General features: G+C 43.0%; 2 protein-coding genes across 13 annotated transcripts in view; one reads left to right on the top strand and one right to left on the bottom strand.

Annotated features, from left to right (window-relative positions):
• SSR1 (signal sequence receptor subunit 1) overlaps window positions 1-24,848 on the top strand; it is a 109,054-nt gene that overhangs the window by 70,316 nt on the left and 13,890 nt on the right. The gene's annotated exons all lie outside the window — the stretch shown is intronic.
• The window catches only part of RREB1 (ras responsive element binding protein 1), a 123,934-nt gene that overhangs the window by 46,314 nt on the left and 52,772 nt on the right, over window positions 1-24,848 (bottom strand). For 11 of the 12 annotated variants that reach the window (XM_057399286.1, XM_057399285.1, XM_057399290.1 and 8 more), the window contains 4 exons: window positions 21,205-21,324; window positions 18,020-18,228; window positions 13,328-13,417; window positions 11,942-12,105 (listed from right to left, as the gene is read on the bottom strand). In XM_057399286.1, coding sequence (XP_057255269.1) covers window positions 11,942-12,105; window positions 13,328-13,417; window positions 18,020-18,228; window positions 21,205-21,324 — 583 coding nt within the window. Of the gene's footprint in view, window positions 1-11,941; window positions 12,106-13,327; window positions 13,418-18,019; window positions 18,229-21,204; window positions 21,325-23,399; window positions 24,301-24,848 lie in introns of those variants that run through there. The other variant, XM_057399289.1, reaches the window with a different exon arrangement.

The following is a 24,848-nucleotide window of genomic DNA, read 5'->3' on the forward strand; positions in this document are numbered from 1 at the left end:
CAGCCTTCAAAATTACACTGATAGTGAATGACTCTTTTCAGAGATTTCTGTGTCACATCATCTTTGGCACTGTTTTTGTTTCATTCTGTGTAACAAATGTTACTTCAGCCCAAATTTTCTATAAATTTCTGTGCAGGAGAACACAGGGAGCTCATCTTTAAAGCTTCTGCCATTTGACACGGCCTAGTATGAGGTGTCCCTGCCCATGGCAGGGGTGTTGGAAGTAAATGATCTTAAGGTTCTTTGCAACCCTATTGATTCTGTGATTCTATGATTCTACGACACATGGGAAGTAAACCCTAAACAAACAGAAAGAGAAGCAGCAGCATTTTTAAGAGCAATCATTTAATACACTGCTGCTAACACCCTCCTTAACAGTCTCGTGAATATGACTGGAACTTAAGTCAAAAGTGCAGTAACATTATACCCTTGGGTTAAAGAGTTTAGTCAGTTGTTTGTTTGTTTGTTAAAACATGTAGAGAATCTGTATTGACAATGTATTTCCACTGTTAATTACCAACATCACCCACTTAAGAGAGCAATCCACTCAGCTCTTGCCAGTTGCAATCACAGGAACCAGAAAGATGCAGGTAATTTTGCAAATCAAGACACAATCTGTACTTGGACAAGTTTCTGTTTGTCTTCTCTTCTTGGTTTGTTTAATATTTGCATCCTCAAAAAAAAAACCAAATGACCCAAAAAGCCCTCAGACAGGCACATACACTTCACAGCAAGTCAAAAGACATTCAAATACCAAAACCCCAACCATTTGGGAAATGCCCTATTACAACTGTGAAGCAGTATCAAAACAAATTTAAAGTACCACCAAATATTCTAGTGGTTACCAGTGTTGAACACTCACATGAGATAAACAAAACGAAGCTGAAGAGCAAGAAACCTCCATAGCTATGCTAGTAAAGCCATTGCAATGCATGCAGTGAAAGAACAGGGTGGGGCACACAGGTCCCAGGAAGGATCAGATTGGGAAGCACTGACTCACTTTAGCCGTGTGTCTGCACCCAGGCACATCAGGAGATGATGCCTCAGCTAGTGCTCCCCATGGCACCCAGGCGCCGCAGTCCTGCCAGTGTAGTGGCATAGCTCATTATCCTCATGGAGGCCCCAGTGCTGATTAGCTCTGTCTGTAAGGTTGGAGGCCGGGTGAGCCTCTCCACACAGCAACATGCAGCAGTATGTGGGTGTAGCAGTCCCCTTGGTTTTCTCCTCGGGAACTGCTGCAGCCCAAGTACCACAGAGATGTGGTGCAAGCAACCCCTCAGGTTTAGAGAGGTCTGCCACACTGTCTGTCCCCCTGAGCAATGAGGCTCTCCCTGCAAAGCAAAAATAGCCTTAGAGTGGGGCAGCAGACAGCATCGTTAGGATGACATGAGCATTATTATTTAGATCCACCAAGACTAACTGGGCGTACTAAGGCTGCAAGCCTCCTATGATTACATTCAAATGACAGATTAGAAGTCCCTTTTCAGGGCTACCAGGCCAGTTTGCAAAGTTAACCAGTGCCATGCAGCTGCCAATACACGATACCTAAGGATGGATATACGATACACACACATGCACACAAAGCATTTTGTATTTTTATCCGAGAGTAAAATTTTGCTTTGCTGTGAATAAAGGCAAGTTGTAAGCATGAGTGAGAGGAAAGATACTGATCTACACATCCAAAAAGGGGGGGGGGGGGGGTGGTACCACTGCTGAATAATTACTCTGTATTCACATTTAAGCAACTACTTGCTATGCAGGATCAGCAAGTTCAAACAGGCTGAGATTGATACAACTGAATCCCAGCTTGGCTTAAAGTTACTCCTGCTCCCTACCAGCAGCGCTGTCAGGACACCTCAAAGGAAAATAAGGAGACAAATATTTGCCTGATGATGCTGTGACAGGGAAGTGATTCAAACCATGCCTCCAAAGGAAAGCTTCCCAAAGGACAGCAAAAAAAGGCATTCATTTGCAGTTTGCATCAGTCCTTGCATATGGGAGGGCAAAACAAGAGGGAAATTCAGTGTGAGCCTCCCAGTATCACTTCACCCACAGTCTGTATTAGATTCAGAGCTAAATTAACAATGCCAAATACTTCAAGGAGACTTCCAAGCTATAAGAGCTCTTTCATGAGAGACAGTATTAAACAAGATACTTGAACAAGGCCCTTGTACTTCCTTCCTTAAGCTTTGAGACAAAACTTTTTCAGTTACAAAAATATTAAGCAGGAGTAGGTACATCAAAAACCTAGCCTGGGACATTCTCAACTGCTGTTTTCCATCATCTTTTTTTGAAATCTGTGGTTTTCAGGCTCATCCTTTAGTTATCATGGTATATAACCTTGATCAATGACTTCACTGCTCATTTTTCAGGAAACTTCATGTTTAAAAAAAACAAATGGAGGACAATTAAAGCAGTTTTAAATCTTAGCATCAGGAGGCTGCGGGGGGGGGTGGGGTAGAAAATTAGAGAAAGGATGTCAGAAGGGGGAAAAGTTTTATCCTTAAGAGCAAACACAGTTGAAGAAGTCCCAGGTACATCCTGCCTCCTCTCTAAAACCGCACCCCTTTACCAAGCAAACACAAGCCCCAGCTACTTCTCAGAACCAGGCAAAGCCCTTATGCAGTTGCTTCCCTCTCACACTCCACTGTTGAGCAATCCTGATGGCACACAGCACAGAACAACTTGGCTGCGTCACACTGCTCAAGGAGGAAAAAGTAGATGGCCACAGCAATGCTGGGGATGCCATGCAGATGGAGCCGAATACCTCCCCTCCCCGGCACACAAACACGCAAGCAAGCAAGGAAGCTGCACCAGATAAGAGAAGCACATCTTCCTTAAAGCAGGGTCTCTGCATCACCCCCATATCAGCAGTCACCATGTGACTCCATGGGCAAGGAAGTAAGAGGTTATCACTGCACAACACACAAGTTGTGCAAACTTTTCCCAGCGCCGAGGACAGCATCCTAGCAAAAGAGGTTTCACTGCTCAGCCCATTTCCTGTCCTGTTCCTGAACATGTGGTCCTCCTTCCTCACCAGTGGTGATCTCACAGCATGCCCCCACTGAGCAGAGAAGCACTGGCAAAAGGTTTCACATCTTGTTACATGTCTGTTTAGTGAAGTGTAGTAGCTGGAAATAGAATTCCCTGCGTGACTTGTACTGCTTTATAGGAGTTTGGGAACTTTCGCCCCCAAGTGAAATTAATCTTGGTGCAGTCCATAAGCAACATGGATTGCCGTACTCTCTTTACCCTCAGTTTGAGACTGTCATGAAAAGACAACACACTGAGGTGGCTGGATGTCAAAAATGAGACACACCGAAGTTACACATCTCCTCTGTTTTAAGACATGAGAGCTGACTCTGAGTTTACCAAAAATCCACTGAGTGTTTAGAAAGCTTCAGCTAAGACAGCAGCATGAAGAACTCAGCATATCTATACATGCCCTTGAGAAACAAAAAGCAGCATTAGCATATTGTGTGCTATTTACCAGCTGTATGATGGCACTACTACTTTTAGGCCACGTCTTTGCCTAAGCTGTGAGCATCAACCAAGTGAGCATCATGGACCAAAAACGCGAGTTTTAGCTCTGGCTAAGCCCACACACCAGATTCCCCTGTTTGGTTTTTTTTTTTTACAGCTAGAGACATTTCCCCAAATGCTGACAATCTGCTGTTAATGAATAAGCCTATTTTTAAAAGAGGGGAGAAAAGAAAGAGGAAAAAACCTGCTGACCCTGAGAGAGGGTTCTACAGTTTGCTGGTTTCAGCATGCTGAACTAGAACAGGTTGAGCAGGTTAGGTACTAGGGGGAGAAAAGGTAAAGCTGGAAGACATACATTAAAGGTGGAACAACAGTAACCACAAATGCAGTTTGAGAGAGCTCTTTACCTCATTCTCGTGGGCACTTGGCCCAGGAGTCTTTTCAAACAACGTGAGGAAGAGAGTGAACACATGTTCATCAGGGAAGCAATGCAGGTATTTCTGATGTGCATGCACAACAGGCTGAGCAAAGATTACCTTAACATACAAACTCTCCCAGCAAACTTTCTCACCACCAGCATTTTCTACACAGAATCACCCAACTGAAGTACAAGGTGGAAGATAAACCCCCAACTGAAATGCCAGGAAAACATGTTACTTGTTAACCTTGAGAGTTAACATCTCTGAAGAACCATGTTAATGTTGGGCTTACGGCAAAGGACTAAAAGCACCTCAACTCCCACATAGACTGCCTGGATTTTCTAGTGCTTGCTAAGTAAAGGCCTGTATTTATTTTTTAACTCTTCAAGGTGAGAAGGGGAGGTAACATCCCTGAGAATACTAGACCTTCAGCGGAGGTGATGTTCCTGAAAGGGTACTTATGCGGAAAGATCAAGGTCTTGCGCTGCCATGTGCTCTCCGGCTAGAGTCTAATCTGTCAAGTGGCTTGTGCTTATTTGAGCTGTGACAAGGGTAACAAAGCAGCACTAAGCTATGCTCAATACGCTCTGTTATGTGGAGATTTATGTTACTGCCCGTGAGGAGGGTGGTATTACTCTGCTGTGTCAGACCACCTTCCCCTCAGCACAAGTCGCACCAGAAACCTGAACTTACTGAGAGCAGCGTGTCCCCTTTTTTCACCTGCAGAAAACCAAGACAAAAATCCACTGCCTTACAAGGCACAAGATCCAACTTAGCTATTACTTAAAGGCAACACATGCAAAATCTAAGACCAAAAAGCACACTGAAGTCTCTCTCATGTTTAGGTACTGAATAGCTCTGGAGATGCAAGCATAATGTTCCTCATTGTGTACGCTTCAGTTCTCAAGAACAATGGAGCTAATTAAGGTCTGCGTATAAATCTTAACTCTGCACTTCCTTGCTTCGCTTGATTCTAATCAGATCTCAGCATTCGTGTTTTTGTGTTAACTTCCTTTGCTGTTCTTTAATGATAACTGAAGGGGGATACTGTCCAAGGCTACAAGCAGCATGTAACACATCTGAAACCATGGCATCTTCTTTCAGCTCTCACAGAGATACTGGGGCTCAAGAGCTCCTTCAGAGTCTCTACCACTGAAGACATCTACGGAGGGTGTTTTTGGAGCACTGTATTTATACATCATGTGAATTAAACAGAAGTTTATATAGTCTTTACAAAAAATGAGCAATCTACTCAGCAACAGTGGGACAGAAGAAAGATTCTGCCTGGGACCATTAAAAAACTAAAGTCCTCTAATTCTCATCAAAGACACTGAGAAACAGACTCTTGCTGCTGTACTGTTGCTGAAAAAGCCTGACCTTTTCTTTCTTTCCTTCTTTCCTTCCTCCTTGCCCCCACCCCAATCTTCTTCAGAACATGGGGATCCCAGCAGAATACCAAATGTTTACTCTGCATCTATCTGCTGATGCGAAAGAGACTAAAAAAAAACTTCCCCCCTTTCCCTATCCTCATTTACAAAATGCATCACCAAAATATAAGGAAAACTTTTAAATTGCAAAGAAAAACAAAACAGCTATCGCATCTCACCTGTCTCCTGCAACTACAGTCATCAATTACTAGAAGCAGAAATCAGTCCTTTATTTTTGTTATCCCTGTTCAAGAATTAGGTCACTTGCATTAGCAGAAGCTTATCTTTCACTAGCATGCTGACAGTGGTTAAATCACCCCCCATGTATAAGGAATGAATCTGAAGGCCTGTAATACAGGGTGCTACTTCATATTTAAGAGTACTGCCTACCAACTACTACATTGAAATACAAGCTCCTTAGGAAATGACCAAAGAGACATCTCTATTGTGCAAAACAATAAGAGAGGGCCTTTTCACACGTGTGAAGTGTCAATCATTTTCAGCATGGCGAGTTTGTTTTCAGCTTCAAGATCTTGTACGTTCAGTTTTTCAAAGCTACCCAGTCTTCAACACCAAATTTCCATTTGGCCACCTTTAAAACCACCAGAAACCAAACCATGTTGCGATTAAGGCTGTTCATCTCCTCTTCTGGAAGAAAAACAGCTCATCATCACATTTGGCTATGCTCTGCTTCCAAAAACTCCCATCTTAAGCAAATGCCAGACTGCACGTGCTAGACTGCAGAGATCCTATTTGTACTTAGAGGCTGGGCATTGTTACTGCACTGCACCCTACAAAGCACACACAATTTACTGGAAGCAGGCCAATGCCATAAATAACAGAGGAGCAATTCACAGGTGGAATGCAGGGAGAGGATGGATTCAGCCAGATCTTGAGGACACTCTGCCTACTGGGCATTTGCAAAGTCACAGGCAGCCCGCACGCATGCCTGATGATGAAACACAGACCAGTGTTAAAGAGAGTGGGGAAACCACTGGAGCATACGCATCTGTGCCTTTATCAGGATCCAACACTCCTCTTCCAAACAAGATGTCACAATCTCCTACAAGCATACACTTTTCATTTGCCAGTGAAGGTGGCCAGGTAAAACATCAAAATTCACAGGTTCCCCTCCAGCACATGCATTTTCTATCTTCCTCAAAAAAACCCACTCAGCAACATATATACACTCATAAAGTGACACTTAATAAAGACTCAATTTGAACATCAGATAATAAAGACTCAATTTGAACATCAGAATAGTACCATCCCCTGGTAATAGAAACAGCTGTTTGTCTCTCCACAGCAGATTAACAAGAGAAGCTTGGGAAAATTATCTAGCACTGAAAATGAGATTGAGAATGAAAGTGTTTTCTTAATTAAAAGAAGAAATACCTTCTTTGATAGGACCCTTTGTAAGCATGCTTCAAAGCATAGCTTCTGTGATCCAGATCTTCCAATTTGAGTTTCAAAGACTTCTGCATGTGGTTGTTGCATGTGGTGTTTTGCACGTGCCAAAAAAAAAAATAATAAAAGAAAAAAAAATCCCCAAACTTGGAGACCTGTTCCGGAGACAGTGCATGAACAGCCCACAAGTACCTAAGTAGGATGTAAATAAAAGGCCATTGTGAAGGATTTTGCTAGGCATGAGGTAAGGAATGGAGAAAGAGAAAGAAGATTGGTGCATGTGATATTTTGGTTCCATGTGAAACAGTTGTCATTACCACACTCATATGGACATCCTGGCAAACACCAGCTACTGACACTGCAGCTTCATTTACCAAACTGGGGAAACTGTGGCTCTAATACCTTTATTAGCCCCTCACTCTTTTCAGACTTGCCAGAGGGCCTTTAATAGCTGCCCACTGGAAACTGGCAGCAAGATCATTCCTCATCTCCCTTCTGGCATTTATATTCTATAACATTTTCAAGTTCCATGGAGAGCATGTCTTTGGCAGGGAAGAAAATGTGATTTTAAAGTGATAGGCACGGACCATCCTCAGTCACAGGAACGGAAAAAGAGCTGCTGGCAAAGTCTCCTACCCCCAAAGGAAACCCTTCTGGAGCAAGTGGAGGCATCGCCCTTCCCCCTGAAGCTTGCTTTATGTTCTGCTGGAATGCAACACAGTAAGTCAAGCAAAGTCTTTTCTCTACCTCAAGCATTAGCAAGGGCCCTTAAAAACCACCAACACCACTAAAACCCACAGCAGCAGCCTAACTCCCCTATCTGCATTTTGGGGAGATGCAGCAGTGGAGATGGAATAAGAGCCTTTCATCCTCCTATTTGGTGGCAGTCTTGAGACCCAAAAGGCTCCTCAGAGCTGCCACTATTCACAGACAAACTCCCTAGGGAGCTACTGTGACTGTGACAGTACAGATGGAAAGCCTTTAGAAAGCCTTTAATAATTGCAACCTGTCACACACACTCCTTCCATATAGTTTATGTTCCTGCTCAAGAACTGATAATATTCAACTTCAATTTTCTGTGACCAAGAAGAAGCCACAGTGCCTGTGTCTCTAGTGTGAAAGTGTAAGGATTAGCATATCCTAAGTGCAGACTTTCTTATGTACTGATTATTACAGAACCTTTAGAACTAAAAATTACTATGATCTCTTTACTCCAAATTCCTAAAAACCACTGAGAAAATACCACAACCTTCTCACCCCAGATCATTCCCTGATTCTAGAGAACACTTGTTATTTCCAAGAAAACTTGCTCTTTCCAGTACTGGTCAAAGAGAAATCTCTGTAAAAGATTCAGCATCATCTCCAGATTTGCCCCTCCTGAGCAACTCATGTCCCGATACCAGATGCTGAAGGATCCTCATTACTGTGCCAGGTTGCAACAACCCTCCCCAAACAGCAGGAGCAGCACTGATATGGAAGCAGTTAGCTTGACGGCACATTCGGAAGAATGAGAACACCAGCTTTTTGCTGGTGACATTGAGCACTCTCCAGAGACCTTTGCTCTCTCCAACTGTCCACACAGGCCGCTCCTGAGCAGTCTGGCAGTTGTATGAGAGTTTTCTGGGATGCCCTGGGCTCTCCGTTCCCTGTTGAAAATCCTGGCCAAGAGCCACCATGGTCACAAAAGGAAGCAGGTTTTAGCCTCTTTTTTCTGAATGGTGCTGCACAAGAGAACCTTCCCCCTCCACCCCTGTCTGCCCATTCAACTTGACTTGTTGACAAGGAGCCAAGGAATACAACAAAAAGAAATCGGACTTTATGTGAGAGGCTATGACTCACTTACAAATGAAGTGTTGCATGCATTGTGGGAATCTGTAAGGGCGGCATCAGTTTCACAGGTGAAGAGTGCATGCAACACCCCAGCACAGCTAAACTAACTCAGAGAAGATATAGGCAGAAAATAGTATTTTCATTCCACAAAGAGTCTGGCTTCTGAAAAAAAGTTTTGCCGTCATGAAAAAGAGCCAAAGATAAGAACTCTGGAAGTGGTTATCCATTATCTATTATCCATGAATAAAGCAAGAGTGGAGAAAAATTACTTTCAGTTGAGATGATGGGCACTTGAGAGTGTAGCAACTTTGGTATTTTCTAACCCAAAAAAACAACCAAGACTTGTCTCCTTCCCGCCTCTGCTCAGCTGAATGTCTAATGACCTGGCTCCTATGAGGTGGAAAAATGGGTCAGAAATTTCATCCTGTAGTGGAAGCAAGAAGCACTCCTGTGGCACAATATTGCTCTGGACAAAACCATTTCATTGGATTTTTTCCCCTAAAAGATCTTTTAAAAATCTGGATTAAAAAAAAGTATAGACAGTTAAATAGGAGCTAAAACAAGGCAGAGGGGCAGAAAAAGAAGAGAGGATGTGCCTAGCATGTGCCTGCACATCTTTCCCCCTATTCAGGCACTGGCTGACTAACTTCTCCCTCACTCCTCTCCTATGCAACTGAGCATATGTGGTGGAAATGCAGCAATACTTGGGAGGCTCCTGCAGGACCTTCACAAGGTATGTTGATTCTTCACCAGCACATTTACAACTTTCTGCTAACCCTAGAAAATCTCTCTCTGACCCCACACTCTGTGCAATGCTCCAGGGATACCACCATGCTGGCTACCAGGGGCATGTTAGAAATCTTATTCTTTGCTGTTTTGGGCATATATCTGTCACTACTTAGATACTGTAGAACAAAAACAGTGAACAATAAAGGAACTGTGCCCAAAAGCAAAGAAAGATGGAGTTGTAGTATCATCCAGCTGTCACAGAAGAACAGACATGGCACCACCACAAGCAAGGCCTGCAGGAGTTGCACACAAGGAAGGACCTGGCAAGCAGGTCCTTGCTCCAGGATCTTGCGGCAGAAGCAGTTTTGAATGTGATGCGAAAGGCACTGGCAGGCCATTGGACCTAATGCTATTGCTAAGTTTGAGATGCCTATGAAAGAAGTTGATTCACACCATCTAGAAATACCTGTTTCAGAAGGAGGTATCCAGTGGGCAAAATAAGAACATCTTCCTTATGTGTGCATCATAGCACTAGATAACAAATTTCATTTCACTTTGCGTTTATCCTCATCTGCCTACTTGCACATTCATGCTTTCCTCTTCAGCAATAAGTTTTGTTACTATATTCTGCTATAGCAATAAGAAAAGTTTACTTACTGCAAAAAAATGGTGGCACAGTTCTGCCAATCCTAACCCTCCTTTAGCAAAACTAGCCTGTTTCAGTTTGCTCAGGATCTTGCCTGTCTAGGGTCATTTGCTGCAGTGCCACCAAGGTCAGTAATGGGTTTCTGCAGTGTCCCACCAAGCTACTGTGGTCAGGGCCGACTCTAGATGAGTTTTAAAGAGCAGACAGGAACCTAACAGATGAAAAGAAAAGGATGATTTTCCTTGCATGAGCTTAGGCTCTTCTTAGTGCAGACAGGAAATACAGCACTCCATCCTGATAACTTCAAGCAACACCTCATTAGGAGAAAAGATTAAAACCCAACAATCTTCTCATCAGAAGGCTCTGATAGGTATTTACTTCTTTTGGGTAAGTCACTGAACCTGGCCATTCTGGCAAATTTGCTACTAAAGTACAGTAAGAGTTGCTGTAAGGGGAAACCTGTGTAAGTGAAGGTGACTACATCAACATCTGATAGGCCTGGAGTCAAGTCTTAGGGGAAGACTCCTTTTCCAGCTTCTGGGAAAGGATGAGGAGATGTCTAGTGAGCAAAAAGCCAAAAACTCATGCAAGCAGTCCTTCAGCAAGCAGCCTAGGCTGAGGACCTGGACACAAGTGTCTGACTACCCCAGAGTCCCACTACTGGAACTCACCCTTGAGTGCCAACAGTGGCATCAGCTGCAACTCAGCAGCTACCCTGCCACGATCATGGCAGACAGAGTAATGACCCAGTCTGGCTTGCAACACCTCTGGTCAGATGAGTCAGACATGTGATTCATTCAGTGCTCAAGGCCAGTATCTCCTCCAAACATCTTTGTCTTTCCCTTCTCATTTTACATCTCTGTCTCCAGTTCTCCTAAATTCCAATCAAGTAAAAGTTAAATAAATACAGAATTCCAAAATTGCATTCCCTCCCATTTCTCCTCTGTTTTCATGTAACTGTTTAAGTTGGACAATACGATACAGAAAAGGTAAATCTGCAAGCAGCTATTGCCTCCTTTGCATGGCATTATCTTTCCCACTGTCATTGAAATCACCCTTTTCATTCCATCTGTAACACATTGCTTGAAAAATGACTAGTAATAATCAAGGAAACAAGATTTTTCCCTCCCACACAGAACCATCACTCTTGCAATCTTGTTTATAAGCGATATTCCTTTCCCCCACCTCTCTTGCTGTTTCTTTCTAGTTTGTAAGCTCTTTGATATGGGGACTACAGCTATGTGGGAATTCTCAAAGTCTTAATCAGCTCCAAGGTGTTCCACCCATGCAAATACATGAATACTGAATCGGTGGATGAGAGAGAGGAAGGAACATCCATGTAATTTAACATTTTGTTTCCCCAGTTGACTACTGTACATATTGTTACATCCCTATGAAGGGAACTACATGAAATTTTTTTGGCAACTTCGGTTACAGAGAATTTCATGGATCTACAGTACAGTAAGTTGTCTACAGTACAAGCAAGTACTGATGTATGCATTTAGAAACAAGATCAGTTACTCTGAAAAAGCATCTTCTTCATGACGGCTCCTGGATACCTAACTATATAACATGCAACAGCACCACAAATATTCCAGTACAACCACTTTCACCCATGATGGTGAAGCTGCAAAATGAGAAGCTTCTACATGGCTTGGCTATATATTTTTGTCCTCTGAGAAAAATCCATCCTACTTGTCAAAATAATAGTAATACTACTAATAAAACCAAAAAAGCATTACTCCTGGATATCTGTAGCAACCCTTGATAATATGTGAAGAGAGCTAGAAGACCTTTCTCAATTCTGACTTCCTCCAACAACTAAAGCATCCCAGTAGTTGCAGTGTGTGTGCGTGTCACACCACACTTGCAGATCACACACAGTCCACATTTTTTTCCCAAGTAAATGTCTTTGGTTAGTTTGCGAGTCCTTCCAAGGAAACAAAAGAGTTCCTGTCCTTTGATTCTTTCCAAACTCCTGGATCACAATCATCACTCACCTGTGCATGTTTCCATTGGTGGTGAAGGACTGTCCACATACTGAACATTTATAAGGCCTTTCACCTGAGTGCACCAGCATGTGGCGATCAAGGGAGCTTGCTGAGCTCAGAGACTTTCCACAGATGCTGCAGGAATGGTCTGTCCCTCCAGTGTCAGTGTTATGCTAGAGAAAGCAACGATTTTTTTTTCATTGAATGCCCCTTCTGAAGTGCCAGTAAAATATTAGTGACAACATTTGAAAAAGCAGCTTTAAAAAGCCACGAGGCACAACACCTTATATTAAGGTGTGCTCTGTATATACCACTCCTTCCCAGCCCTCCCCTCAACTCCACCCCTACCCTTCATTTTTAACTACTTAATGCACCAGCGTGAGCAGCTGTTTCATACAGCCTGCAATGCCTGCCACATGCAGCATTTCTGATGGATGTGCAGCAGAAGAGCTAGAAAGGGACTCAGAAACAACCCATCAGACTACTGTACCTTGGGATACTTAGAGCTGTGCAGTGGCTTGGGGTTGGGTGAGCAGTTAAGGGGGAAAAAGGAAAGTAATTATGGCCATTAGCTGCTGTGCTATATGCACCACTCTTTCTTTCTTGCATTCAGAGACTTAAAGATTTTTCCACATACAAAAACCCCCCAAAAACAAACAACAACAACAACCAAAAAATCCAGCCAGGAGAGTAAAAAATAAAATAAAACAATGGTTACAATACAGGAGGGAGAACTGAGGTAGTAAGGATCTTGTGGACTCACAGTGGTGAACCACAGCCTCAGCATCCAAAGCAGAACCTTCTGACACAGAAAAGGCCATACCTCCTTATTAGGCATGCATATACTTCAAGAGGAGTAAGAAAAGGCCTTTAGCTGACAAAAATGTGCATTCCCTATTTAAAAAGTGTATTTTCAATTCTGCCTCCCAGGATTGTGAGGCAGAATTAAATGCTAGACCCTCTGAAGAACGGAGAGCCTTTCCTACACTGAGAAGACTTAAAAATTGTTCCTTCCTGCTTCTTAATTTGCATGATCAGTAATGAGATCTGTACTCAAAGAGGATAACAAAACAGGACTTGTGCCTCATGATGGAAGTGGTTTTCCGGATCCTTGGGATACCTTACACTATGCAGAACAGGACATACATCCTTGTTTGAGCTAACATGGGGGTTAGTGTTGGGGAAGGAAGGGGAGTACCCACCTTGGGGTTCAGTTTTGGGGGGAAGGTTTAATAGAAAATACAAGGGGAAGGCTAAAATAAAAGCAAAAACAAAGTTATACTGGAAATATTTCTGGTTTGCTTATGAAATTGTTTTTTACCACTGCAAAATGCATCCTGGCAAACCAGACACTCTTACTAACAGCCAGAAATCAAGAGCTAGTATTCTGCATACCTGACGAATGTGCATAGTTAGCTGGTGCTGTGTAGTGCAAATCTTTTCACACAGAGGACAGGTATAGGAAGACTTCTCCTCTTTTGTTTCCTGTGAACAAAACAAAAACAAAAATTCAGGCGGAATATTGACATAAAAGAACTCAAAAGCTGTTACTGCTGGGGATGGAAAAATCATCCATTGTAAGTATAAAAAGGCCACTGCTGCTGCTAACAAAATAACTTGTACATATATGTTTATCATCCTGCTACACCCCTCATGAAGTTTCAGAAACTTCTGAATTTATAATTAGGGCCATTTCAACTACTGCAGAAGTTCAGCAGCTACTTTAACAGCACACGGATACTCAGCAGTAGCAGTTTAGGACAGGAAGACAATTATTGTGACCAGCTCAAACTGCCAGGAGAAATTTAGGTGAGCAGAAAGTAATCCCTGGAATACTGCCAGAATATGTGAGCAAGTGCCACTAATCTCCCCAAAAGATCTTTAATGAGCACAAATCTCAGGGACTTCAGGTTTTCCACCCTATCTCAACAGCAAGACACTAGCTCAGTGCCCTTCTCTAGGGGCTGTGTGTTCTGCTCTGTGGCTGACTCAGAAGGAAGTGGCGCTTATTGAATCACCAGCACCATTTCCCTTAGCATCCTGTATTTCTCCTGGAAGCATCCCAGCCAGGCACACCAGCCAGGCCCAACCCTTCACAAGCTTGCAGGATCTGATGAGATCATAGCGAGAAAGAGGTGACAATGCAGGAGTGTACGTGACTCAAAATGAACACATTATGAACCCCATTATTCTCCACCCAGGTGAGAAGCAGGAGTAACCATCCTCAAACCACGAGTACAAACTATGAAGCCAATCCAAGAGCTCAGCCTGATTTAAGTATGCCCTTGGGACACCAAGCAAAGCCACCACTCTTTCAGCCAAGGATGAAGTGGCACTCTCGCAGGAACCAAAGGCATTTGCCTGAATTGTCTGCAAGGATGGCTACTGCGTGGCATAAAGGGTATTTTCACCACCTTACTAAGAAGCACAAGAACAGCTTCTGCACCAAAGCCATTATATTAAAAGCCACTGAAAATTAAATCTCAGCTTTCTGTAGAATGATGCAAATCTTCATCAGCTAGATAGAACCTGTTAATTGCCTGTTAACTACACTTCTGGTGACAAAGAGAGTACAAAAACCATCTCTGTGTGACTGATGGGAAAGTACAGCAATTATGCCAAAAGGACATGTTCAACTGGACCTCTTTGCTGGCTATTTTAAGTATCATTAGTAAAATCATGAAAACAAGCAAAAAATGAAGCTTTAGCTCTTTAGCAGTAGCTCTTTATTTGGGAGGGAGTTGATGGGTATGCATGTATCTATGCTTTTCCTCTCTCCACACAACTTTTTTCCCCCCTCTACCATCCCAAAAGTTATCAACTTGGAAACAACCACTTCCAGACTGTCAGACACAAGCGTTTGTGGTGAATACTGAGAATGACTAACCCAAGTCTCTGTGACAAATTATCTGGCATGTTTGGAGGAAAGATGCTGACACAGTGCTCTAGAAAGCATTTTTAAGTCTCAAAAAAGCAATATTACTTCCTGTATGACTTGGGGAACCATGCTACAGAGACCCCAATTAAAATCTAATACCGTGTTTTCAAAAGCAGCACCAGGATAATTTTCTATTAACTTCAGTGACCTGTGGACATGGATGAAGAGTTATTTTCCCATTTTGCATGAAGCAAACAAAACTTGTGACTTCACCTCTAAAAGTACTGGGACTGAAACAATCAGGTTCTCCCACTCCTCCCTACCATTTCTCACGTACATCTTTTCTAACTCTATTTCAGGGCTCTCCATCCTAAAGGTAATCACTGTAGCCCATGCACACAGGCCAAGGCCTAATATACTATTTACTTGCAAAACATTAGAAAGCAAGCAAGAAAGGCTGCCATTATGAAGTTTGAACATCCCAAGAAATTTCCAGTTCATTACCTTAGTGCCCCCCATCCTGTTTATATACAAACATATAATTTGCACACATTCCATATTACTTATACAACTTCAATTTTACTATATGCCACCTTTCTGCGGAGTAATGTTTAGCTCCAATTACACTGCAACCCTGTTAAAGTTGGCTCAGGACAGAGAACAAACACACTGTGCTCTGTGAGGAAAATCCCTGCAGCTGTGCTGACAGTTTAGATGGTGTTTAATCCCCCGGGTATTTCTATGAAATTATCAACCTACTACTTTTATTATTTGCACACACACCCCCCCCCCCTTCCCAAGTGCTGCAGTTCTACATAGAGTGCACTTGTTTCAAAGCCTGCTTTCTAGACTGCCTGCTCTTCAAATCAGCAAATTAACAGAATATAGAGTAATTACTGGTTCACCTTGAAGCAAAGATCAGAAACACACTACAGCTCAGCCAGAGCTGATTAGTATTGAACCTGGGGTTTATTATTAACTAAAACTCAAACTTTCTCCAATGGTCACACAGGGTACACGCTGCATACCATAACACAGCTCAAGCAAATCCAGGGTAGCTACAATAGGAATGCTGTTGAGTGACCCAATTCAGACCAAAAAATATCAGCATCCTTACTGTAAAAGCACCCCCACTCACAAATTTAAAACATTTAAAACTTGGCTACCCCACTGGAGCCAGGTTGCTGAAGACACACTTCCTGAACTGGAAGAGAGAATTAGCAGCTAATTTGTTAGCTACTCTCTCTCCAGTAAGTCAAGCTGGCATGATTGCTCTACATTCAACTCATGGTAAATGCTTTTGCAGTTGTGCATTAGGTCTGTTTGTTTTAAACCAGCACAAAGAAACCCCTTTATCACACTTTTCATTTTCTTGGAGAGCAAAGTAAATGAGAAATTAAAGTGGATGCAGGCTGATGTGAGAACACGTTTATGAGACCGTGGGTAGACTACAGCCAAGATAAAGTCAGCATTATAAAGAGAACGATAGACTTTGGGACAAAGGTTCAGGGCAAAATGTTTCACTGCCAACTCATGGGAAACAGTGGTCAGGCCCAGAAAACTAGCTGTTATTATCCTTGAAATTATAATAAGGGGCACATTCTGACCAGAATCTGAGATCTGTGTTCTGCTACACAATGAAACAATCCAGTGCTTTCATTCTGCTATGCTGGAAGTGGAAATTTGCTGTATTAGAACTCGCTAACCAGACTGATACCCACTTAATATTTCACATCTCACTTCTATTTTCTCAGCAGTGTAGCGATTTGCCCCTCTGGCGATAACGACCTTTCAGCCTAAAAACAAATAGGCTATTTACAATGTTTTCAATGTATTTGTTTATTTTTACGCTGTAAGAATCCCTCTTAATCCTCTCACATTTACTCTCAAGCTTCCTTTGATTCGATGCCCATCGAAATATCAGGTGGAATAAAGGTCACTAACACTAATAAACTTCCCTGAAGCCAAACCACATGGTGTACTGACGGACGGCTGTGTAACAGCACTGCTACTGAGACTAGTCTGGACTCCAGTGCCTCACTTCACATGACGAAATCAAGGAACGAGGGCAGCCCCTGAGTGGAAACACTGCAAATAAACCTTAAAGCCAGGTGTTGAGACAAAACAATCCCACACAGTTGCTCGTATGCTGCCCAGGCTCTTCATTTAAGAATGTTCGTTTATAGTTAATGGCTTTTAACTCCTTCCAAGAAAAAAAAAATCCAAGACAAGTCATAAGTCTGTCAACTGGGCAGCTACTCGACAAGCTATTAATAAACTACTATAGGAACATCACATGAGTCATGCCTCTCAACCTTTCTGGTCCCTGTTACATCTTGATTCATTTATAAATTTTCCATGCTTCACTGCAAGCTCTAAAGTCAAATGGACACATGAATTTGGGGAATTTCTTGATAGGCTGCAGCACCTTCATTGGTAGGGGCTTGGCCCAGCAGGAGAAAAGCATGGATATAAATAATCACAGCTTTAACTGATACGACTCTCTCCTTTCATTTTAGAGTAATACTGCTATCAACTAGTGCCATCAACTGGTAAATGGAAAAAAACTGATAAAAGCTACATATATTTGCTTTGCAAGATTTGTACAAAGCATTCTGCAATAGCTCTTCACAGTTTTATCAACAATGAAGGGCACCTTACACTACACACCTGTGAAATGAGTGTCTCAATGGATGTTTTGTTTTAGTACCACCTTTAATCTTCCATCACTTGAATCTTTCCCAGGGACAGCCACACACCTCATGAGGGGTCCCAAATGATGGCAGCACCAAGCCTCCTGCCTCACTGCTCTGCTCCTCTCCAACTACTTCTTTTTCCCTAGTTTCATGAAATAATTGGTCCCCCAACAGATGAAGTGAATACAAGAGCCTGAAGAAAGGATGCATCAGGGAAGAAGCAGCAATTCTTAGGTGGCTTTGCCACTGCATGATACAAGAGCTCATGCTCAAATGTTTTATGTGTGAATGCAAGCAAGCAGACCCCTTTGATTTACAGTTTTCTAAAGTTATGTTCTGGAGAGCGACCAGAAAATACACACAGAGGAGCAATGGTGGAGGCAAGAAATACCCGCTGAGGGAGAAGGCGGCAAAACAGTCGAAGAACATCATTATGTCTTCCCACTTCCCATGCAGTTGTCTCCCTTTTGCCATCCCTCTGGGTTTACAAACCCCACATTTGGGTTTACATACCTGGTTTCTCCTGCCAATCCGATTTGGTGCAGGAGACTTCGAGGGGGATTTGACATTTTGAGAGCTCCCGCCATTTTCAGCAATCTTCCCCACATTCATCACTGCTGACATCATGGCGTCAATGGAGGACAAGTCTGCTCCGTCCAAACTGTTTGGGGGGCTTGGTGATACCTGGTAGCTGCTTAAGCATTCCAGCTGCTTCTCTGGAACTAAAAACACATAGGAGTTTCTACGCCATCTAAAATAAAACCAACCCAAACCCCCACATGGTTTCCAGCTGCTTGTAACTTGCAACACACTCTACTGGATCATCACAGAGTACAGGCGACAGCCCATAATAATTGCAATTCTTCTAACAAGAGAAGTTTCTTGTATTGGAAAGCATAGGACAAAGTGTACATTACCTTCACATAGGACATGCACGTTATGTTCATTTTCAACTTTAATTCAGTTTGGGGCTTACAGAGTGATACACACTTACTGTAAAATGGTATTATTCGTGGTACCTGGTGATCACCATGAACTAGTAGGGCAGTACAGATGAATGCATGCTCTGGCAAGCACAATTGTTCAAGCAAGAACTTATTTGAACGGAACTGCACAATTAAGGCATTAGCAACACAGCGTAGGATACTGGATCCTCCTTATAGTATAGCTTAATCCAGCTCTGTATATGGAGTAAGCTAACTTAGAAAAAAACGCAACCAAAATAAGACACCAAATTCCCCCAAATGCCTCTTTACTACCACAGCTGGCATTTATTTAGATTTCTTTCTACAAAGCCATGCTGGCCCATGGAGCATATGTACTACACACATAAATAATGCCACAGCTAAAGCTGCTCAGATTCAGACTTCTCCATCACACTCTGTATGTAGCAAGGATTCTAACAAATTCAAAATACACCTAAAATCTCATCTCCGGTTTCTCAACATACAGACATGTCAAACACAAGGTAAGGCCTTCCACTTTCCTCCTTATGAGTTTGAAATGGGAAATACTTTCAAACTGAACATTCTGTTCCTCAAAAAGAAGTCTCTCCAAAAAACAGGAACACCCTGTAAGTCTATTGCTCTGTCAACCCTGATGGAGAGCAAAACATCTTAATGTGTGATGTGAGAAAGTCACTGAAACACAAGAGGGTGTGAGGGTGCACAAGGAGGAACATGTTTGTGAACATCTGATCTCTGCATAATACTGTCTTTGGAAGATAAGCTTGAGTATTATAAACAGGTGTTTTTTGAGGCTAAGTAATGTGGTGCCAAGCTACCAGGAGCCAAGAAAATCTTAGTTTGGAAGTAATGGTAGCCGAGTATTCATGTGCCCATGCTAACCTATTTTATGCTTTTCAGACAGATGGTCTTGGAAGGCAGATGCAGGGACTGGGAGAATGAAGACCATAGGTCCACTGTAGGAAAGGATCTGGTTTGATCAAGACCATCTTAAAAATCTGAACATGCACAAGTCCATGGGACCTGATGAAATCCATCTGCGGCTCCTGAAGGAGCTGGCAAATGAAGTTGTTAAGCCACTGTCCATCATATTTGAGAAATCATGGCAGTCAGGTGACGTTCCCGATGACTGGAAAGAGGGAAATATAACCCCCATTTTCAAGAAGGGGAAAACGGATGACCCGGGGAATTACAGACCAGTCAGTCTCACCTCTGTGCCTGGCAAAATCTTGGAGCAGATTCTCCTGGAAGGCATGCTAAGGCACATGAAAAACAACAAGGTGCTTGGTGACAGCCAGCATGGCTTCACTAAGGCGAAATCCTGCCTGACCAATTTGGTGGCCTTCTATGATGGGGCTACGGAACTGATGGACAGGGGTAGAGCAGTTGATGTCATCTACCTGGACTTGTGTAAAGCGTTCGACACTGTCCCACACGACATCCTTGTCTCTAAATTGGAGAGACATCAATTTGATGGATGGACCACTCAGTGGATAAAGAACTGGCTGGATGGCTGCACACAAAGAGTTGTGGTCAATGGCTCAATGTCCAGCTGGAGACCAGTAACGAGTGGTGCCCCTCAGAGATCGGTGTTGGGACCAGTCTTGTTCAACATCTTTGTCAGTGACAGGGACAGTGGGATTGAGTGCGCCCTGAGCAAGTTTGCCGATGACACCAAGCTGTGTGGTTCGGTTGATACACTGGAGGGAAGGAATGCCATCCAGAGGGACCTTGACACGCTTGTGAGGTGGGCTGATGTCAACCTCATGAAGTTTAGCCATGCCAAGTGCAAGGTCCTATACTTGGGTTGGAGCAATCCCAGGCACAGCTACAGGCTGGGCAGGGAAGAGATTCAGAGCAGCCCTGTGGAGAAGGACCTGGGGGTGTTGGTTGATGAGAAAATGAACATGAGCCGGCTTCAGTGCGTGCTCACAGCCCAGAAAGCCAACCATATCCTGGGCTGCATCAAAAGGAGCGTGACCAGCAGGTCGAAGGAGGTGATCCTGCCCCTCTACTCTGTTCTCGTGAGACCTCACCTGGAGTATTGTGTACAGTTCTGGTGTCCTCAACATAAAAAGGTCATGGAACTGTTGGAACAAATCCAGAGGAGGGCCATGAGGATGACTGGGGGACTGAAGCACCTCCCATATGAAGACAGGCTGAGGAAGTTGGGGCTGTTCAGCCTGGAGAAGAGAAGGCTGCGTGGAGACCTCATAGCAGCCTTCCAGTATCTGAAGGGGGGCTATAGGGATGCTGGGGAGGGACTCTTCATTAGGGACTGTTGTGACCGGACAAGGGGTAACGGGTTAAAACTTGAACAGGGGAAGTTTAGATTGGATATAAGGAAGAAATGCTTTCCTGTTAGGGTGGTGAGGCACTGGAATGGGCTGTCCAGGGAGGTTGTGAATGCTCCATCTCTGGCAGTGCTCAAAGCCAGGCTGGACGAGGCCTTGGGTGTCACGGTTTAGTGTGAGGTGTCCCTGCCCATGGGAGGGGGGTTGGAACTAGATGATCTTAAGGTCCTTTCCAACCCTAACTATTGTATGATTCTGTGATTCTATGATTCTATAAAGGTTAGGGATGACTAAAGAAATGTATGCACCAGTGCTTCTGCTCAATGTATCTTATACATGTCACACAAATTAGGGGCACGAATGGGTAAGAAATGTTTCTACAAGCCTTAATCAATGTCCTAGTTTTACACAGTCAAACAGAGCTAGTCAAACCAGTTACCTTCGTTTTTGTCCCCTGATTGACTGGGGCTCTCTCCTTGGTTGCTGGTCTCCTCACTTAGTGTAGTATGTATAGTAGCGTCTGGCTCTTCAGCCTCTTCTTCAGCAGCACCCTCTAGCACTGCATGAGGAAGAAGAGAAAAGAAAAAGGGAGTTAAGTTTTTCTGGAAGCCATTTTAGCAAAAATAAGACTACAGTCCTTTAGTCTGAGGGCTCCCCTGACTGCTATATGAAGTCTGATGAAGCATGTAAATAGTACCAGCACAGCCTACTCCCACAAGTGGCCAGGCACTGGGCTGGGAGATGTTGCTGCCTCTGCCAGTGGTGAAACCTGGGCAGACAAAGAAAAGAAACCCTTACTGGCTTGGTCCCCAGTATTCAGCCAGTAAAATCACTGACGGTCATGACATTTGGTTAAGAAGTTGGAAGAATATTCTGCAGCTAGAGAATTTAAGTAGTTCAATTTCACACACACACACACACACACACATATACGCACACTCCTCCCCCCTTCTCAGAGGATGAATGTTTACTCCAATACATGAATTCGTGGTGACCTTCTTCTTCCTTCTAGCACTGGTGAAGTGACTACTGAGGTTTCTGGGGCCATTTGGCACATTCCTTGCCCCCACTGCCCAAGGCTTCCAGATGAGCTGAAGACATAAGCAACCACCATATATACCGACAGAATTTCACCACACCCCTTTCTGAAACCACAGACTTATCATGCTATCGCTGGGGTTTCAAGAGGGATGCCTGTTCTGGCTGGGGAACGACAGGGCAGTTAAACATCATTTTTAGAGGTGACGGGGAATGATCAACCATGAGGAAGAGAGGAGTTCTCTTCCCATGGCACCCGCAGTAATAGCCTCTGGAAAAAGTTATTTGCAATATGGAAAATTACTGATACATTTTAATGGAGAAATACACCTTTACAACCTTACAAGTAAAATAGTCATGGAAATGAAGACGCTGGGGACATTTCATCACCTCAGATTTACAAACTCAGCAAACTTAATACAGGTTTTCTTTTTTTTCAAAAAGCAGAAGCCATCAGCCTCAAACTGTGGTTATCTCAGCAGGATTTCTTCCTTTAAAAAAAACCATGTTCTCAAGGATGACATGCAATTCAGTCACATAACACATCTTCAAATGCTGTTTGAACAGCATTTGCAAACAATAAATGACTACATCATCCCAACTACTGACATTTTAAAGCGCACAAGAAAAGGCAGACAAAGAGAAAGGGCCCAACTTGTGTCAAACAGCTCCTTACTTCACACAATGCCAGACAAAGCAGCAGATTCAAGCTTCCTACATTTAACTGCTGACCCTCCTAGAAGTAGCACACAGATGATTTGACATAGAGAGCTAGCACAGTCAAGAGACAAAACCTAGGACCCAACTAAGCCCTGTGTCTAAGGCTAACACCAACTTGTTAACAAACATTGCTTTCATTCTGCATCTTCAAAATCAGGCAGAAAGACTACTTTTATGCTACCCTGAACAACTCAAAGTAACTCTTCCCTAGTAATTTTTCTACTTTTCTTCTGAAAAAACACTAGTGGTCCCTGTGACACAGGGACTTTTTGATCCAAGGCAAGGCCAAGCACCCATCCTTCACTATTTTCTCCAGTAATTATGGGACATGTTTATTTTATTTTTTTGGCCTTAAAAAGAAAGGTCCATCTCATTGAAGAACACCACAGTAATTTCTTCTCTTTCTCTCACTCCACCCTGTATCTTCTTTTAGCCATTTATGTGGCAGCTGACTTAATTTCGAACAGAATAAACAGAGTTACTTTCAAGAGTGGCCAAATCTTCCAAGTTGCTTGCTGTATCTGCTTAGTACCGCCAAAAATAAAGACCAGTTTAAATTATTTGGAGGGATTTCCGCTAAAACAATGCAACTAAGTGCTTAAAAAAAACCCAACCAAACAAAATAACTCTTCTTTCCAAAGCAGACCTATTCATTCCTCTTTTAGTCAATACCTAGGACATTAACGTCACCACTGATTCATCCAGGAAGAAAATCTATTGTGCAACCCTGAAGACTCCTGTGCTGGCCAAGGTAGCTGAGGAGCTTCCCAGAGAACTAGAGTCAGAATTCCTAGGGCTGCATTTAGCAACAGTGAAAATGGGAACTGTTTATCACATAGAAGAGGAATGAATACATGAACACATAAACAAACCTACCTCCAGGTTTAGGAACATATGCCAGCTTGTTCTCCATTCTTTCAGGAAGAAAACTATGTATTGTGCTGTTACAGCCTTTCATATTTTCTATGAACCAACAGTTATTTTACAATTTTCCTGCTAACACAAACCAAGATGTATAGTCACAGATCTTGTTTTTAAAACCATTTTCTGTACATCAAAAATCTCCTACTTTGGAAGCAGTCAAAAACCTTAATAGGTATTATTACTGTTGCATGCTTTTCTTTACATACATATTTTCTAATCTCTTGCATGAAGCAGAAATGAACCACTGAAACAAAGACAACTACATGAGCAGCACACACTGATTTCAGAAGCATAACTTTCTATTTGCAATAGGATATAGAAACAATAAGAATACTGGGCCAAATCACTCCTTCCTGTGGGAAAACCCATGGCAGAGTGCCTTTAGGCAGGAACATACTGAGATATTTCTCTTGCGGCCTTTTTCTTTTTTTTTTTCTTTAAATAAATGCATCACTAAGGATGGGGAAGTGGTTTTTTTCCCACAGCACCTAAGAAACTCAGGGAATAAGACAGGCAGCAACCAACACGGATGCCCTCTGCCACACAGCCTTCAGGACTGCAAGCCTTCTCAGCTCACACCAAATGCCCCTGCTTGGAGATCATGCTGATGGAGCCTTCTTCCTCCCTCTCTCCAAAAGAAAACAAAGACCTCCAGGAAAGAGGACAAAGAGGAAATAAGCTGGCAAACAGTGCAGCCTCAGGTTGCATTCAACACTGGACCAAAGCCTCTAGGAAACAGGCAAGTAATCACAAGCATTCAAGTCATTTTCTACTTTGAAGAAACCCCCCAGTGACACAGTTATCCTCTGTGAAAAAGAGGAAAAGCAGAGAGCAAGTGACAGAACAAGAGCACTAACATATGGCGAGGTGGGGGGACATAAACAACAGGACCAAACAAAACAATGCATCAGTCCTATTTTCACAGACAACACCAAGAGACCTGGCTCTTCTGCAGGAAGGTGTCTCCTCTACCTGATGATGTTGCTGAAACTATGAGACTGGGGCAACCTTGATCCTAGAGAGAAACCTGAGGGGCTTTAGCTCCTGTTTCTGACAGAGGCCCACTCCTGATGCCCCACATAACCAGCTAATGTGAGAGTTACCGAGAAAACAGAGAGCTAAAACAAGAAAAAAAGCCTTGTTGCTTCCCATTCAGTCTGTACAGGAAGACACTTGCTAGACCTATTTCCTCTGGGATAAAGTATGACTCCAGTGAATGCTAAACCTGAGCCCATCTTCCCCCCTTAACTCAAGTGTATTTATTTGTATTTAATTTTCTTGTTTTAAGACCACTCTCAACAGTTATAGCTGCTTCTCCTTCTAATGGGAGCATCAGGGATGAAACAAAAAGGAACACTGGTCATAGGGGAAGGAAGAAGAAGAAATGATGAGTCTTCAAAG

The sequence above is a fragment of the Pezoporus wallicus genome, unplaced genomic scaffold (genome assembly GCF_028554395.1).
Source record: "Pezoporus wallicus isolate ANWC-B61680 ecotype Strahan unplaced genomic scaffold, APGP_CSIRO_Pwel_v1 contig_818, whole genome shotgun sequence".
NCBI lineage: Eukaryota > Metazoa > Chordata > Aves > Psittaciformes > Psittacidae > Pezoporus > Pezoporus wallicus.